The 14863-nt window shown below is 38.2% G+C and overlaps 1 protein-coding gene across 4 annotated transcripts in view; it reads left to right on the forward strand.

Annotated features, from left to right (window-relative positions):
* Positions 1-14863, forward strand: part of APBA1 (amyloid beta precursor protein binding family A member 1) — an 83616-nt gene that overhangs the window by 55404 nt on the left and 13349 nt on the right. Inside the window, exons 5-9 of one of the 4 annotated variants that reach the window (XM_059837146.1) lie at positions 3641-3786; positions 8703-8735; positions 9888-9974; positions 10549-10734; positions 14085-14264. In XM_059837146.1, the coding sequence (XP_059693129.1) occupies positions 3641-3786; positions 8703-8735; positions 9888-9974; positions 10549-10734; positions 14085-14264 (632 nt within the window). The remainder of the gene's footprint in view (positions 1-3640; positions 3787-8702; positions 8736-9887; positions 9975-10548; positions 10735-14084; positions 14265-14863) is intronic. The other 3 variants (XM_059837148.1, XM_059837147.1, XM_059837149.1) reach the window with 3 other exon arrangements.

The raw sequence follows: 14863 nt of genomic DNA on the forward strand, positions 1-14863 counted from the left end.
ATAAGAATGTGTGTGGACAAGGAAAGCAGACTAAGCAAGAAGACTGTAGTGCTCTGTCTGGCATTGATTTCAATCGGCCGGCTCAATCTAATCTCAGCTGGATTTATGGGCAGGCCTGCCAGTGAAAATCTGCTTTGTTTAACAACTGCTTGCCTCCTAATTAAATACTGCATGCCATCTGAGAGTTAAGGTTTCAGTACTGCTGATTTTTTCCAGAACAATATGAAAAAGCAAGTTAACTGTCACATCAACTGCTGTTGCTTTTTGTATGAGTGTGCATCTTCTGTATACTGCAGGAGGAACACAAGTTGTGTGTAGTTATGACAAAAGCAGAAAATAGAAGTTTTTGGTTTTTTTTTTACTTTTCCATTGACTGTGTTGTTCCATGTGCTTAATGAAATTTTAGAAGTACAGTTGATGTCATACTTTATTTAGACTTCCTCATCACTCCTTGGATTGCTTTACAGTGTACTGTGTTTAATTGGTAATGTGATCATTTTCTTTAGATTGCAAATTGATTGTTGTTTTAGTCTTCAGAGTATAAGCTGCCGGTTTTGGAGTTTCTGGCCAGAATGCCAGTTAGTTCATAGCTAAGCATTGGAATTTTGCAACGCTGAAGGATCTCTCTTAGAATTTAAGTTCATCTCCTATTCATAGGCCTGTCTATCAAGGGATTATATTCTAGATATAGGAATATATATCTATATTTTAAAAGCAATTATCTCCACCTTAAGAAAAAAAAAATAAAATGAACACTAAAATTTTATTGGTGCTTGGTCCAGCACAAAATTCCTTAAAATTACAAATGTTCCATTTTTATGTACTAGCAGTCCAAGGAAAAATTTGCCAGCACCTATACTATGTTTTCATTGAGGTAATAGTTTTGTTGCCAGAGATAATAAAAGGAGGATGTATTCTAAAAAGCAGTGTTGTCTGTGTGTTCACCTCTTATGCAATTGGAGCATTACCTTTTTTGGTGTTTAATATGCACTTTGTTATAGTCTTATATCTTTGCCCATTTTTTCTCCCCTCCATTTTGATCAGAAATTGTACTATAAAAGGTTTTGCACCTCTTTAGTATAGTGGTGGAAGTGGTGAAAATGCCTTGATGTGTAGAGTAATAAATAGCAACACTTAGAAGGCTCTGTGATTTCTGTGTAAATACGTAGTACTTCCAGATGCACGAATTTTCCTAAGGAAATAACTCAATTTCTTAAGGTCATGTGCTTGCAAGTGACTGTTCATTTTGAGAATTTTCGAGATGCATACTGCCTGAGCAAATTGCACACTGGAGATGATCATCTTAAATTTGCTAGTCATAAATTTTTGTATTTAAAAATGATAATGAAGACAAGCCTGCTCACAAGATTTATACATGTGCTTCTGTCTGTCTCTATAGTTTCAGTGTGATATTTGCCTCCAGCTCTTTCATTTTTATTTTAATCATAGTAATGACTTGCTCTTCCTTGAGGCCAAAGCTACCCATGCTCCTTCTGAGAGGTTGTTAGTCCTATATGTTATCATTAGAACAAAACTGGCGTCCTTAGTAATTTGGACCTTAAAGCCCCATCACTTTATAGTACAAGATACCCCTTGATTTTAGAGGAAAAAAGAAAGACAAACATAAACACAGGTGTTTTTTGATAAAATGTGAACATATTTACCATGAGCATCCTTTAATATGATTTATATTCTCACTTGTCTTGAGCAACAATTGTTTTCCCTTACTTCTAAGAACAGGAAGTTTCTTAAGTTAACCAGCCTCGCTTTTGGATCATGACAGTTTTAACATGGTGTCAGAATGAAACATTTTCATGTATAAAATTTTTAGATAAGGTTGCCAAACACCAAAAATCTTACAAATCATAAGTGCTGCTTTGTAAGGATTTGCATTGCTTAGTTATGAACACTTCACATCCCATCATTTTCCACTTTTCCAGAAGCTGTTGGGTGTTGGATCTGTAAGGATCTGTGGACTAAGAGTGTTGGTTTGCCATCAAGAGAGCCCATGCTCTGTGTATTTAAAAACATTTTTATTTAACTCAGTGCTTTACCACACTATCCTTGTTAAGACTACTATTTTTAAAGGTCTGTGGCATAAAATTATTGTGATGTGTGGTATGTGTAGAGCATTCCAGGGAGATTGCTCTGCCTGTTGCACCATCTGTGGTTAATGCACAAGCAAGAAAGAGGCTGATGGCTTCTATGAAACTGCACTTGTGCTTGTGCTTGTGACTGTTGGTCTGAGAATTGCAAGGCTCTTTTTGGTGGGTGAGGAGCAAGCTGAGTGACTGTGTCTGTCCCTTTATTGCAGTGAAAAATTGTAGATTATTTTGCTCCAAGCTGATCCCTACTCAAAAAAGAATGAGCTATTGTGAGAAACAGGCTGGATTAACAGTTGTAGCTTTTGCTGGAGAGATGTTGTACTGGGTTTGCGTAGCAAGGTTTTGGTAGTGGGGTGGCTACCAGGGTGTCCTCTGTGGGAAGCTGCTGTAAGCTTCCTGACTGTCTGATAGTGTCAGTGCCAGCTGGCTCCAAGACAGACCCACCACTGGCCAAGGCTGAGCCCATCAGTGACAGTAGTAGCATCTCTGGGATAATGTATTTAAGGAGGTGGAAAAGACTCTGCACAACAGCAACTGCAGCTGGAGAAGAAAGGGCTGGGAATGTGTAAAAAGAAGGATCTCTGGAGACAAGGTTAGTGGAGTAGGAAGGACTGGAGGTGCTCCAGGTGCCAGAGCGGAGGTTCCCATGCAGCCCATGGTAAAGACCATGGTGAGGCAATTGTGCCCCTCCCGCCAATGGAGCTCCACAGTGGAACACATACCCACAAGCAGCCCCTGGAGGACCTCATGCCAGATTATGTGGATGCCCAAAAAAAACAGGCTATGACCCCGTGGAAATCCCAGGCTGGAGCTAGCTCCCCACAGATTATGTGGCCCAGTGGAGAGAGGAGCCCACCTGGAGCAGGCTTGTTGGCAGGACTTGTGATGCCATAGGGAGTCCACACCAGAGCAGTCTGTTCTGAAGGATTGTCTCCTATAGGAGGTATGCCATTCCAGAGCAGAGGAAGAATGTGAAACCTCTTCCCCATGATGAAGAAGGAGCATCAGAGACAGCATGTGATGAACTGACCACAGCCCCCATTCCCCTGCACTTCTGGGTGCAGGAGATAAAGAAAATTGAGAGTAAAAGTGAGTCCAGGAAGAAGGGAGAGATAGGGGAAGGTGTTGTAGCATCTGTTTTTATTTTTCATTATTCTACTCTGTCCTCATCAGTAATAGATAAAACAAGTTTGCACAAGTGGAGTCTGTTTTGCCCATGACAGTAACTGATGAGTGATCTCTCCCTGTTCTTGTCTTGCCCCATGAGACTTTCATTATATTTTCTCTCCCTTGCTCTTCTGAGGAGGGGAGCAATAGAAGGGGTTTGGTGGACAGGGTCAGCCCACAACAAATTTCGATACAATTAGTTTGATGTTTTAGTGCCTTTGAAAGTGCTGGTTGCCTTTTTGTCGTGCTAAAATGAAGCATTTCAGAGGAGGATTTGCAGCCATCAGGTGCAGACTCAAGTTGTTGCAGTTCTGCTTTTGCTGTGTTTCACCATGATTGTCTTCAGTGATGGCTTTCCTGCATTACAGTTCCTGGACCTTGCGATCCTGAAGACTTAATTGATGGAATAATTTTTGCTGCCAATTACCTTGGTTCAACTCAACTCCTTTCTGATAAAACTCCATCCAAGAATGTGAGAATGATGCAGGCTCAGGAAGCTGTCAGCAGGATCAAGGTGAGGCGTAAATCCTGCTGCTTCTTCTATGGCTGTTTTATGATTGTGGATATGAACTTCTTTCTTATGCAGTAATTTTTTCAGGTGAGGTTATCTGTAGTTTCAGAACGAAAGGTGCCTCACCTTTCCTTTGCAAAATGAATCGTATATGCTGCTTATAGAACAAGACTGATAAGGGGATGTTACCAGGTCATTTAAATTCCCTATGGTAATACTCGTGCTGTGTACTGAATAAGAATCTGAAGTGAGTGGTAGTCAAAGTTATGTATTATCTGGGTGTAGAGGGAAAGCAAGTTAAGGAAATAACTAGTAAGTATTGCAGCTGCTTCTGGCTCGGCACTCAATGGAACTGCTGCTGTGGTAGTGACTACAGTTATTTTTGACCCTGCAGCTTGTTTCTCCACACAAAACAGCTGTGAGCTGATTAAAAACAAACAAACAAACAAAAAACCCAAAAAAACAAAAAAAAAAAAAACCTGCCTGTGATGGTACAAAGAGGTGTGGAAAAATAATTTGTCCTGGAATCTGAAAAATCTTGTTCCAAAAGAGAAATTCTATCTGATTTCTGTACATGCCATTTCCAGCAATGGGAATGCTGCTGTACTGTAAGTTACAATTATGACATTGTCAGCTGAAATTAGGATGTGTGGATGAAGTATTGAACGGTTGTACAGCATGCTGCAACATTCCCACTACCCATACACAACTGGCTAGTAGGCACAGAGCTTTATCTTCTGCTAATTCAGCTAATCAGCACAACCCACTCTGGGAATTTTTCTTATTTTAATAAATGTGTGTTCTTCTTTTGTATATTTTATTTTGGGTTCCAACTCAGATTTGGTGTGCAATTATATAAAAGAGAAAGGAAGAGGGGAGGTTATCAGCAAGACCAATATTATTATCTGTTAAGGTCAGCTGATGCTTCCTATTCCTTTTATTCATTCCACTGCTTTCCACAGCAAGTGTTCAGTTTAGTCTCTGTATATAACTTTGACACAGAAGCTCCAAATAGAGCCATTGAGACAACTTCCAAAAATTGTAATTTTCTGGTGTTCAAATGCATAAGCTCTTGTAACTTTGTCTCTGAAAATGGTAAACATTCAGATATTTTAGAAAAGGCAGGAATGTAGCCATCCTATTAAAGATTATACTCCACCATGTCTGTATAAGTCTTCACTACCTTGAACTACTGAACCTTTTACAGAAGAGTGATTTATCTTTGTTCATTGGCAACTCTGGATTAAGTGACATTCTTTAAAAATACATTTCATGCAGCTTTTTCAACAATGGCAGTTCTTTGTGAGTTCTCCCCAAACCTGCAGGGAAGAGCTTTTTTCTTATAGAATCTATTTTTTCCTGCTCTGGGCAAATAAGGCTGTACCCTTCTGTTAAGTAGTCTCTTTGTGTTCCTTCTTGATGCTTGGCTGTGTGTTAGAAAACTTGCCTGATTTGAGTGAACAGGAAACTAAAGGTAAGGGAGAGAAACAAGGGCTTTGGTGAGGCTGGATCTGGGAGGGACACGCCACTGGAGGGTGAAAGGAAAGATTAGCATTAGCTATCATAGGAAATAGGTATCAAGAATGGGACTTGAACCACAGGGAGTTTGCACCTAGAAGGTAAAGCTTTTGTAGGAATACACATTAGAAAAAGATTGCAGGGATGTGATAGACAAAAACAAAACTGAATTGATTCAAACTGGGCCTAAGAGGTGTAACAGAATCTTTCTCTGATACAAAATGTATTTTGTAGAAATTTGTTTTAAAAATTACTGTTCTAAGGATTGTTATGCCTCAGCATTTCTGTGCATCAAAACAGAAGAAATCTATTTAATGCATTTCACTCATTAACGCCATAATTTGTCTATCTATGTAAATCAGCAGCCATGCATATCCTTTCTTATAGTGTGTTTGCTTCAGGCTTGAGGCCCAGGTGATAGCATTTGTGACCTGGTAAAACCCTAGCTGGTGTATTTAATTTTATGAAACTTGATGTATTTCAGAAAATTATTGACTTGTATTGTATTGTTCACAAATACATTTGAAGACTTCTTGGACAGTTACTGCTTTCTGCTTCTACGCAAAGCACAGGCAATCCCCCTCCACCTTAGGCTTCATGGCTTATTAGGGTTGATTTTGGCTGGTTTTGTTGCTGGTTGCCATTAAAGCTTATAGTTTTCAGACAGAAATTCATTATGACAGATGGACTTCCTTCTGCCAGATTCATCACTGCATCAGATATTCCATATCCTAGATGTGTAAATGATGGCTTGCGCAGTGACTATGAAGGCTGTGCCCTACTCATGTTTGTTTACAGAGTGCCTTACTTGTTGCATGTCAACCATTTCTCTACTGTTGAAGAAAACAAAGCTTTAAATTAAGAATTTTTAGAAGAGCTTTTAAAAATTAAGGGCTTTTAAAATACACAGACTTGAAGCTGAGTATTAAAAAGAGGTGAAAGAGCTTTGTTTAAGCCCTGCTATTTATACCTTCACAAAAGCGTGTACCGTCTGAATTTAATAATCCCTAAAGTGCTTCCTTTTAGCAAAGCCTTCAGACCACATATTCATTCATTTGGAATATGAACAGACTTTGAAAACAATTCTCCAGGCTTTTTCTTTAAAGAAGTAGCTTTTCAGTTGGAAGTACAAGAGTTGGGTGTTTTCTTGCTTGGCCTTTGTCCCTGTGAAATCCAGCTAAGTTAAAACAGACACGCTGCTTTGAAGGTGCTCATCAAATGTAGTTAGGAATATTTCATTAGGAGACACTTTTAGCATGCTAGGGGGTAGGTTTGAACATCTCTAAGTTACACCTGGTTTAATTCTGAGTGCAATTTAAGATAGAACACATTTGTGGATATTTAGTTTAGTATTTCACACATTTTCACACACTCAGTGTCCTCTCGATGCCCAATGAGTTGCAAAACATTTTTTGTAGAGACTAAATGGATTGAATAAACTTGGTACCTCTCTGTAGCAAAAGCAGAAGCTTCTTGTATTTTAATGTATTGTAATTTTGGAAATTGCATCTATATAAATAAATACATATAACTTACCTTAAATGAAAATCCTGTATTCTGTATATTAAAAAAAAAAATTGTGTGGATGAGGTATATTCTGTTTCTTTTTTTTTTCTTTTAGAGATACAGAAATAATCCTTGGTTTGAGTTAGAAAAATAATGTGGTGTTAAAGAGGATTTGTCTAATAAAGTGTTTTGCATAGAATTATCCTAATTTTTTTGTTGTTCATGGACCATAACTTCTTTTGTGACATTTTCATGCAGTATTAAATCCCTTGGTAAAAGTGCTTGATCCATGTAATTGCCTTATTTTATGAAATATTTGAAAGTAGTTCTTCAATGTGCTTCCATTTGAAGAACAGAATTTTCAGTATATTGAGTTATAGTACATTTTGGTAAATTGTTGATTCTGCATTGTAAAGTTGTAGCTCAAGGATTTTTTTCCCCCATTTTTCTTAATTTTGCCCTGTGCTTGTCTTCTTTTGGGAGGTCTGTTGTTCTAAGGTTTGGGAAGGGTGAGAAAGAAAAGCTTGATTTTGGAAAGATATCTAAATGCTCTATCTCAGGAGTGTCTCCTCCTTGCCCTGTGTATGACAGGCAGCTGTTACTTAGTAAGTATATTATTTCTAAATATTAATTTAAATTGAGAGTAATGTAATGAAGGGCCTGCCATAAGGCAGTTTTAATTGCTTTTGCAATAGTTTGCAATCACCTGTTGCAACATAACCTATCAGGCTATAAAATACTTCTTAGTTTGAAAAAGGTGACTAAAAGCTATTTTGAGAATGTTTCTATTTGTAAATAAGCAGTGTGGCCTAAACTTTAAGTAGCTGGTTTCAGATTTGTTTAGACAAAATCTGACAGATTTAAGTTGTGAGCATCAGTATTAAAATGTTTGATGTGTCTCATGATTCAGGCCTCCTATTTGCTCCTCGTAGAAGTACTTAGTGCTGAATCTCTCTGGAGCTTGTAACTCTAAGCCTCCTTCCCACCATGAGCACACCTGTAAATTTAATTAGCAAAGAGCCTGTTACTGTTGGAGGTTAAGGGCTAATTGCCAGCCTGGTGAGTCTTGCATTCCTTCAGTGAACAGGTCTGTAAATTTCGGTTCACCATTGGTTTGAATTCATGATTGCAAGACTGTAAAAATTATGTTTGTTTGGGTTGCTAGTAGAAATGTCTTTAAAGGTGTTTCTGGAGCTGAAATACATGCTCCACTGCTTGCTTGAAAAAATGTGATGGTGTGAACATATCTTTGCGTAGGTATCACAGGAAAATTTATTGACCAGTTCACTGTGTGAACATTGGTATGGATTTATTTGCTCAGAAGGAGGAGAAGGTGAAAGTGACAGTTACCTTCTGTCATTTCATTTTTCCAGGAAAAAGCAGCATAGTGTTAGGGAGGTTGTTTCTTTGAAGTCTGTTGAAGTATGAGATCTGAAAAACCTGTAATAACAAGACATACAATTTTTCACTCACCTTTTACATTGGTGTACCTTCAAAAGAAATAACTTCATGGTTTACACTGCTGTAAGTGAGGAAAAGCTCTGTTCTGTTTCTTAAACCATCCTCCCCCTACCAAACCTCAAAACCAATTACACACAAAATAACCTTGTTTGTTGCAAGTAACATTTTAAGTGAAAAAAAAAATCCTTTTGTGTTCTTCCTGACTCTTTTGGTGCTGTTTCTTTTCATTTCTGAAATTAATTTTGCTAAACATAAAATTTTACGATTTTTTAAGCTAAAAAAAACAAGAGGAAGTTAATTTAAGCAGGGACTAATTTAGACCAACTAGTAGTCTGTGAGCCCTGACATTAGTTTGTAGATTCCTGCTTGACTCGGAGTCTCTGTAAGTTCTTCTCTAACTGTTCTCCTGTCTCTGTTTGTTCCATGCTAAGCAGATGGCCCAGAAATTAGCCAAAAGCAGGAAGAAGGTGCAGTATGAACTCCATCAGCTTGATGTTATGCTTGTTCTTTTGTTTTCTGGGAGGGTTTTTCCCTTTCTTTTTATTTTGTGGTTTTATTTTCTGCATCCAGCAAGGTTTTTTCAGATTTATTTCTGAGCCACCATGCAAGTTGATATATCTGAGAAATCAGTTGCCTGATTGGCCATTTTTTGTTGTTTCTCATTAGCCATTTCATGTGTAGAAATAGAAGAAAGATTGGATTTATCAAATGGTTGCAGGCAGTACCCAAAATGCATATTAAAGAATCAGGACTGACAAAGGTTTAAACATTGTAAAATGATGGATTAAAATGAAGTGGGGTTTTTTTTGTTTGTTTGCTTTGGGATTTTTTTACTTTTTTTTTTTACTTTTTAAAAAAAATTTAACCTTTATGTAGGAGGGCTTTGTTTGACTTGCAGAGATGTCAAATTGCTGGATGCAAAAAAAAAGTGTATGTCTATACATACAGTAATATACTGAGATTGACTCATCTTTGTAATAAGTTTTTTTTTTGTGGAGCTTTCAACTACCTTTTAACAAATGTAATGTAAAAAATATTACAAATGTTTGCTTTCTATTAACAAAATATTACTTCTTATGTGGGTTACTGCTTGAAAAGTATGTTGTCTGACTGTGAAGGTGTTCTTACCAGAACTGCATTATAAATAGTTCAAACAGTACCTCCTGTGGTACAGGTTTTTCCATTGGTCTTGGCAGCCACTGCTAGCCCAAACAGAAATTCCTCAGGCAGGAGATACTGTTAGGCCTTTCTATGGCTTATATGAAAACCTTATTTGAAGTGGGATTTATAGTGTGCATAAAATGGTAAAATCATATTACTTTTCAATAAATCTTTATAGTTCATGTTGCAGTCAGGTATAATTTTACTGAATCACAAAAAATAGCAGGCAAGCTTTTATGAGGCTAACTTTTTTTTCAAAAAATACCCAATTCACTTTCACGTATATGATATAGTTTCCACATCTTTGTGTTTATCTTTTGCTTCTGCAGTCTAATATTCTATCCTGCATTGCTGTTCTGGTAACTGTGTCTTAGTGTACCCCTGTACGTGAACTAACATAATTATTAGTAAGTATGTTACCTAATGTGTTTGTTTGACTCTAATCCATTTATTTGCAGGCTCCAGAAGGTGAATCTCAACCCATGACTGAAGTGGACCTCTTCATTTCTACACAGAGAATAAAAGTACTGAATGCAGATACACAGGTATAGACATAGACACCATTGTTAGTATTGTTGGAGTAGACTACTGGAATAGACTTTCACATACATGTTAAAATTTGTCTTTAAAATGTGCTGGATCTTGTATTCCCCTCTAGGCAGAAATCCATGGTCAAGAACCATGTCATACAAGCAATTTTTCTGGTGTGTCTGACTATAGAAATAATTAGAATTTGTGGGTAAGATAATTCCAGTCAGTTTATGTCTTCTGAGCCATGCTGCATCAAGTAATGATTGTGCCCAGAGTAGCCCAAATTGTTAAGCTGCAATAATTTGTTTATAGTCCTGTACACATACATACATGCTCAGCACATGCAGGTGCGGCAGTTGAGGTCTTGATGTGCTTTTCCACAGAAAAAAAAACCATAAAACTTTCTCTTTGTTTTATTTTTGGAAAGTGAAGCTCTTGGTTTCTGTTGTGTCTCCCTTCAGGCATGACAGATATTACAGACTTCACCTAGCAGAGGTCTTACAGCTATTTGTGTGTTTTTATAATACTAGATGGGCAATAAGAACTTAGTTGAGGCAGCTGCTTATGTTGGTTTTTCTTATTCCCCAGGAAACCATGATGGATCATCCCCTGCGGACCATTTCTTACATTGCTGATATAGGAAATATAGTTGTTTTGATGGCTCGTAGGCGAATGCCACGCTCTAACTCCCAGGATAATGTGGAAGCATCTCACCCCTCTCAAGATGGAAAGAGGCAGTACAAAATGATTTGTCATGTCTTTGAGTCTGAGGATGTAAGCAATTACATTATCTTGTATTTTTCTAGGAGTGGAAAAGTAAGCACAATTTTATAGGCCCAAAGTCCATTGTGAGTGGTCCTGTTTGCTTTTTAACTGCACACAGTATTTCATCTAAGCAGAGGAACTTGCCTGCCACTTATATGTTTGGACATGACATGTCACAGGAAATTGGTGTTTATAGAAATGCTTACTTTTTTAAAGCTTCTTTAGTGCCTTCCAGTAACAGTGATAGGAGGGTCCAGTTGCTGCAGGTTACAAATACCAGCTGAAATTTTGTATAAGAGAGGGAAAGTCTATCAGAGGTGCTTATTTTCATAGGGAAATTCTAATCCCAAGTCTTGCATTGAGGATCAGTCACTGACACATACCAGAAAAGTGATTTTTTATTTTTCAGGTGGTTTGTGTAGGGGCTGTAGTTGCTGTAGTTGCATCATATCAATAAGCCAGCAAAGAAAGGTTGTAATTTCAGCTATCCCAAAATATGCTGAATAAAGACACAAATGACTAAATTTTAATCTATGGCACAGTTAAGATACTTTACACAGGACTAAATTACCTTACACAGGACTTATCTCCTGTCTTCACAATCAGTGTATATAACTTGCTGATTTTATGTACTTTTTAAAAGTAATTTTCAGTAACTGAAAAGTGAAATCAAACTTACTAGATTGAAATGGTTAGATATGTAATTTTTAGGATCATAGTCAAGTTAGCCCTAATAATCTGGGAAGCTTACATACTCAAGAGAAGTAAGTAAAAATTCCAGTTTCTTCCATATATTCCAAACTACAGTGAACAGCAAGGACTTTGAGATGGGAGGGTTTTCTTGAATAAGGAGCTGATTTTATGAAATAATTTTATGTAATCTGCTCTAAATCTCTGTCTGACTATATTATTGCACATAAATATATTATTGCACATGAATGTGTATATGTGTATAACCCACTGCTCAAGTTAAAAAGTAAGGACTAGCACTCATGAAAGTAATCCTGGACCAAAATTGACAGTGTATAAAAATTCTGGATTATTTCCACAAAATAACATGTAAACCTGTTTTGTAAAGCCTTGTAAGAATCTGGTGGGAAATACAGTAGCCAATGTATTTTTTGCTTAATAACATTTGACATGCTACCCACTTTGAGGCTGCTGTTCCTGTGTTTCTAGTCACAAGTTTGGACAGTGCTTGCTCTTTTACTGGCCAGTTGAAAAACCAGAAATCAAACTGTCAGGTGCCAGAGTCTGGGCTTATTTTCCTTCACCATGGGATGTTCTGACCCTTTGCATGATCCATAGTTACCAGATCTGTTTCCTAGGCTGCTGTTAATACTTTGGCTAACTAAAACTTGATCTTCCCAAGCTATGGTTTGTTTGGATCAACTTGTATTTGTGTCAAGTGTGATCCTCTCTGTGCCTGTAAATCCAACTGGCTTGTAAAATGCCTGTAGATCCAATAAAAGCATTGCTCATTGATGGGGAAAATATGCTGAAAAACTGCAGGTCGCATCAACTCTCCTTAGTCATGTTGTATAGCTTACAGGTAACTTGTCAAATTTGTCTCAAATACTGAAGTGACTAACAGTCAGAATGGAAGGACTGTAGCAGCAATGAAATGGCAGCTTCAAAGATTTTGTACCTCCAGTGAAGTCATGTGGCCTGTTTATATTATAAAACTTCTCTTTTCTTCTTCTGGGACAACTGGGTACTTGGCAGAATCTACGCAGTAAGTGAAGCAGAAGCTGTAAGCCTGTGAGTGGGTGTTGGCCAGAACATGTCTCTGCTTGGTTGAGTTTTTGTCTAAAGAGGACAGCACCAGATTTTCAACTATTTAGACGTGTACCTTTACATGAGTTGAACCTTAGAGATGTGTTGAAATGCCAGATGTCTAAGTGGTAGCCGATCTCTTCCTGGAGTGAAGATGCATGTGTTTGAATGTAAAGGCTGCACTCTTCACTTAGGTTACTGAGTTATGGAGGTGCAGTTTTCCCATTTTCTTGCTGTCAAAATTAAGCTGATCTTAGCTTTAGTAATATACTACTGGTCTACATATTGGTCTTTTCAGCACCAGCAATCATGCTGTTCTCATCAGCAGGTTTAGTGCTAGTTTGAGCTGTCTAAGATGCAACAACATTTTTACTTCTGTGTTGGGAACCTTTCCCTTATTAGGGACTAAACTGGACTTTAAAAATGCCCATCAGACTGCGTAAAAATACACCTGAACAGCATGCATTCATTACCAGTACTCTGCCAGGCCTCCACTGTCAGCTGTGGAGCTCTCCATTTCTCTTCCCTGCCTTTGCCATAGGCAGCCCTGTGATTCAATGCAAATCACAGCCACCTCCTGTGCACTACACAGTGCTCACTGCATGAATCTCTCCATCTATACACAGCAGTACTCTGCACCATGCTGTGCTTTGCTCTCTTGCCCGTTACTTGCATGACCATGATTACTGTGTCAAAGGTGGGCATCCCTCTGGCCTTGCTTGGCACAGAGCTTTCCCCACATCTGCCTGCTGCCCAGTTTCTGTCCCACAGCTGCAGGAATAAAACAGCTCATGGTGGGAGCAGTGCAGTGTAGTGAGAGGTGCTTTTGGTGGCTTTAGGTGCAGACGAGACTCTGGGAAGCTGCAGGTGCAAGAGGGTGCTCACACAGGACAGAATGAGTAGGAAAGAGGCAGAGAACTCCCAGGATCACATGAGTTAGAGGGAAATAAGTGTAGGGGATAGAGTCTGAAGGTAGTAGCAGGATGAAGAAGGAGATGCATATGACCATTACAGTTACTTTAGGGCTTGATCTGGTCTCTAGTTGCTGCCTTTTTCCTTCTTTATCTGAGGCTTAGGTAGGAGTAGTCACTATCAATGTTGTAAAGGATGGTAGGAAAAGTTGGAAATACCCTTTTAAATGTGGTTGTGTGTTTCCTAGTAGGCATTTTCTTTTTCATTGCTGGCTTGTCATAGAATGACATTGCTTCTGCTGGAAGGGAGTGCCATCTGGGAGCAGCATGTGTGGGAAGAATGATAGCTTCAAGCCGCAGTCACTGCAGTGGCTCTACCTTTACACTTACATTAGCAGTTCTTACCTGTGACAGGATGTCTTCTTTCTCATGTTTGTAATTTCTAATTGCTTACTGAGCTAGATTCATGGCAGAGCTGAATGTGTTGAGATTTTGTGGGTCTTTAATTTGTAAGGCACAAATATATTTTAGGCTGGATTGCAGTAACTTGTAGGTTCATCAACTTGATGATCCATTTTACAGTGTAAGTGTAACAGAAAATGTCAGTGGACATGATCATCAGAATGTTTCACTTCTTTTCTTTTCTTTTCCCTTTTCTGGGAACTGCTACAGGCGCAGCTGATTGCACAGTCCATAGGTCAAGCATTTAGTGTGGCCTACCAAGAATTTCTGAGGGCAAATGGAATCAACCCAGAAGACCTTAGCCAGAAGGAATATAGCGACTTGCTTAATACCCAGGACATGTACAATGATGATCTGATTCACTTCTCCAAATCTGAAAATTGCAAAGATGTATGTCTCATTTTGGTTTTTTTTCCACAAATATTCAGCTGCTCATTATCAGTTGCAGGCCTGTGTTGGCAGAAACTAAAGAATCATTAATACTTCCTATGAATTATCTCACTTAGTCTAGAATATCCTCTCTAATAGGACACCCTGTTATCAGTTCTATTTCAAATGCAAACAGTGAACCCAAAATTTATCAGCAGTCAACTGATTTACCATCTGTTTCTGTTCTTTGTACCAAACAATTTTCAGACATGTTTGAACATGAACTTAAAGCAGATTAACAGATTAATACAATTTTAGAAAATACAGTGAACAACATAAAATTTATAGAAGCAGCAGTGTTTATGAACATGATTGTTTCCAGGTTTTAAATAACTGTGTGTGCCAGAAGGCTTTGCAGCTTGCTTAATAAAAACGAACCAGTGTGCAACTGGAACACACAGGTAATGTTTTTCTAATGCAAAGTTGTAAAGTCTTGCAAACTCTTCTTATTTAGTTTTGTCCACCAAAGCCCATGGCATCAGGGTTTCCTTCACTGGAATTTCTTCTTTTCACAGACAGAATTACTTCTGAGGGGTTTTCAGCATTAAGTCTGTATTGTG

This window comes from Haemorhous mexicanus, chromosome Z (genome assembly GCF_027477595.1).
Source record: "Haemorhous mexicanus isolate bHaeMex1 chromosome Z, bHaeMex1.pri, whole genome shotgun sequence".
Lineage (NCBI taxonomy): Eukaryota > Metazoa > Chordata > Aves > Passeriformes > Fringillidae > Haemorhous > Haemorhous mexicanus.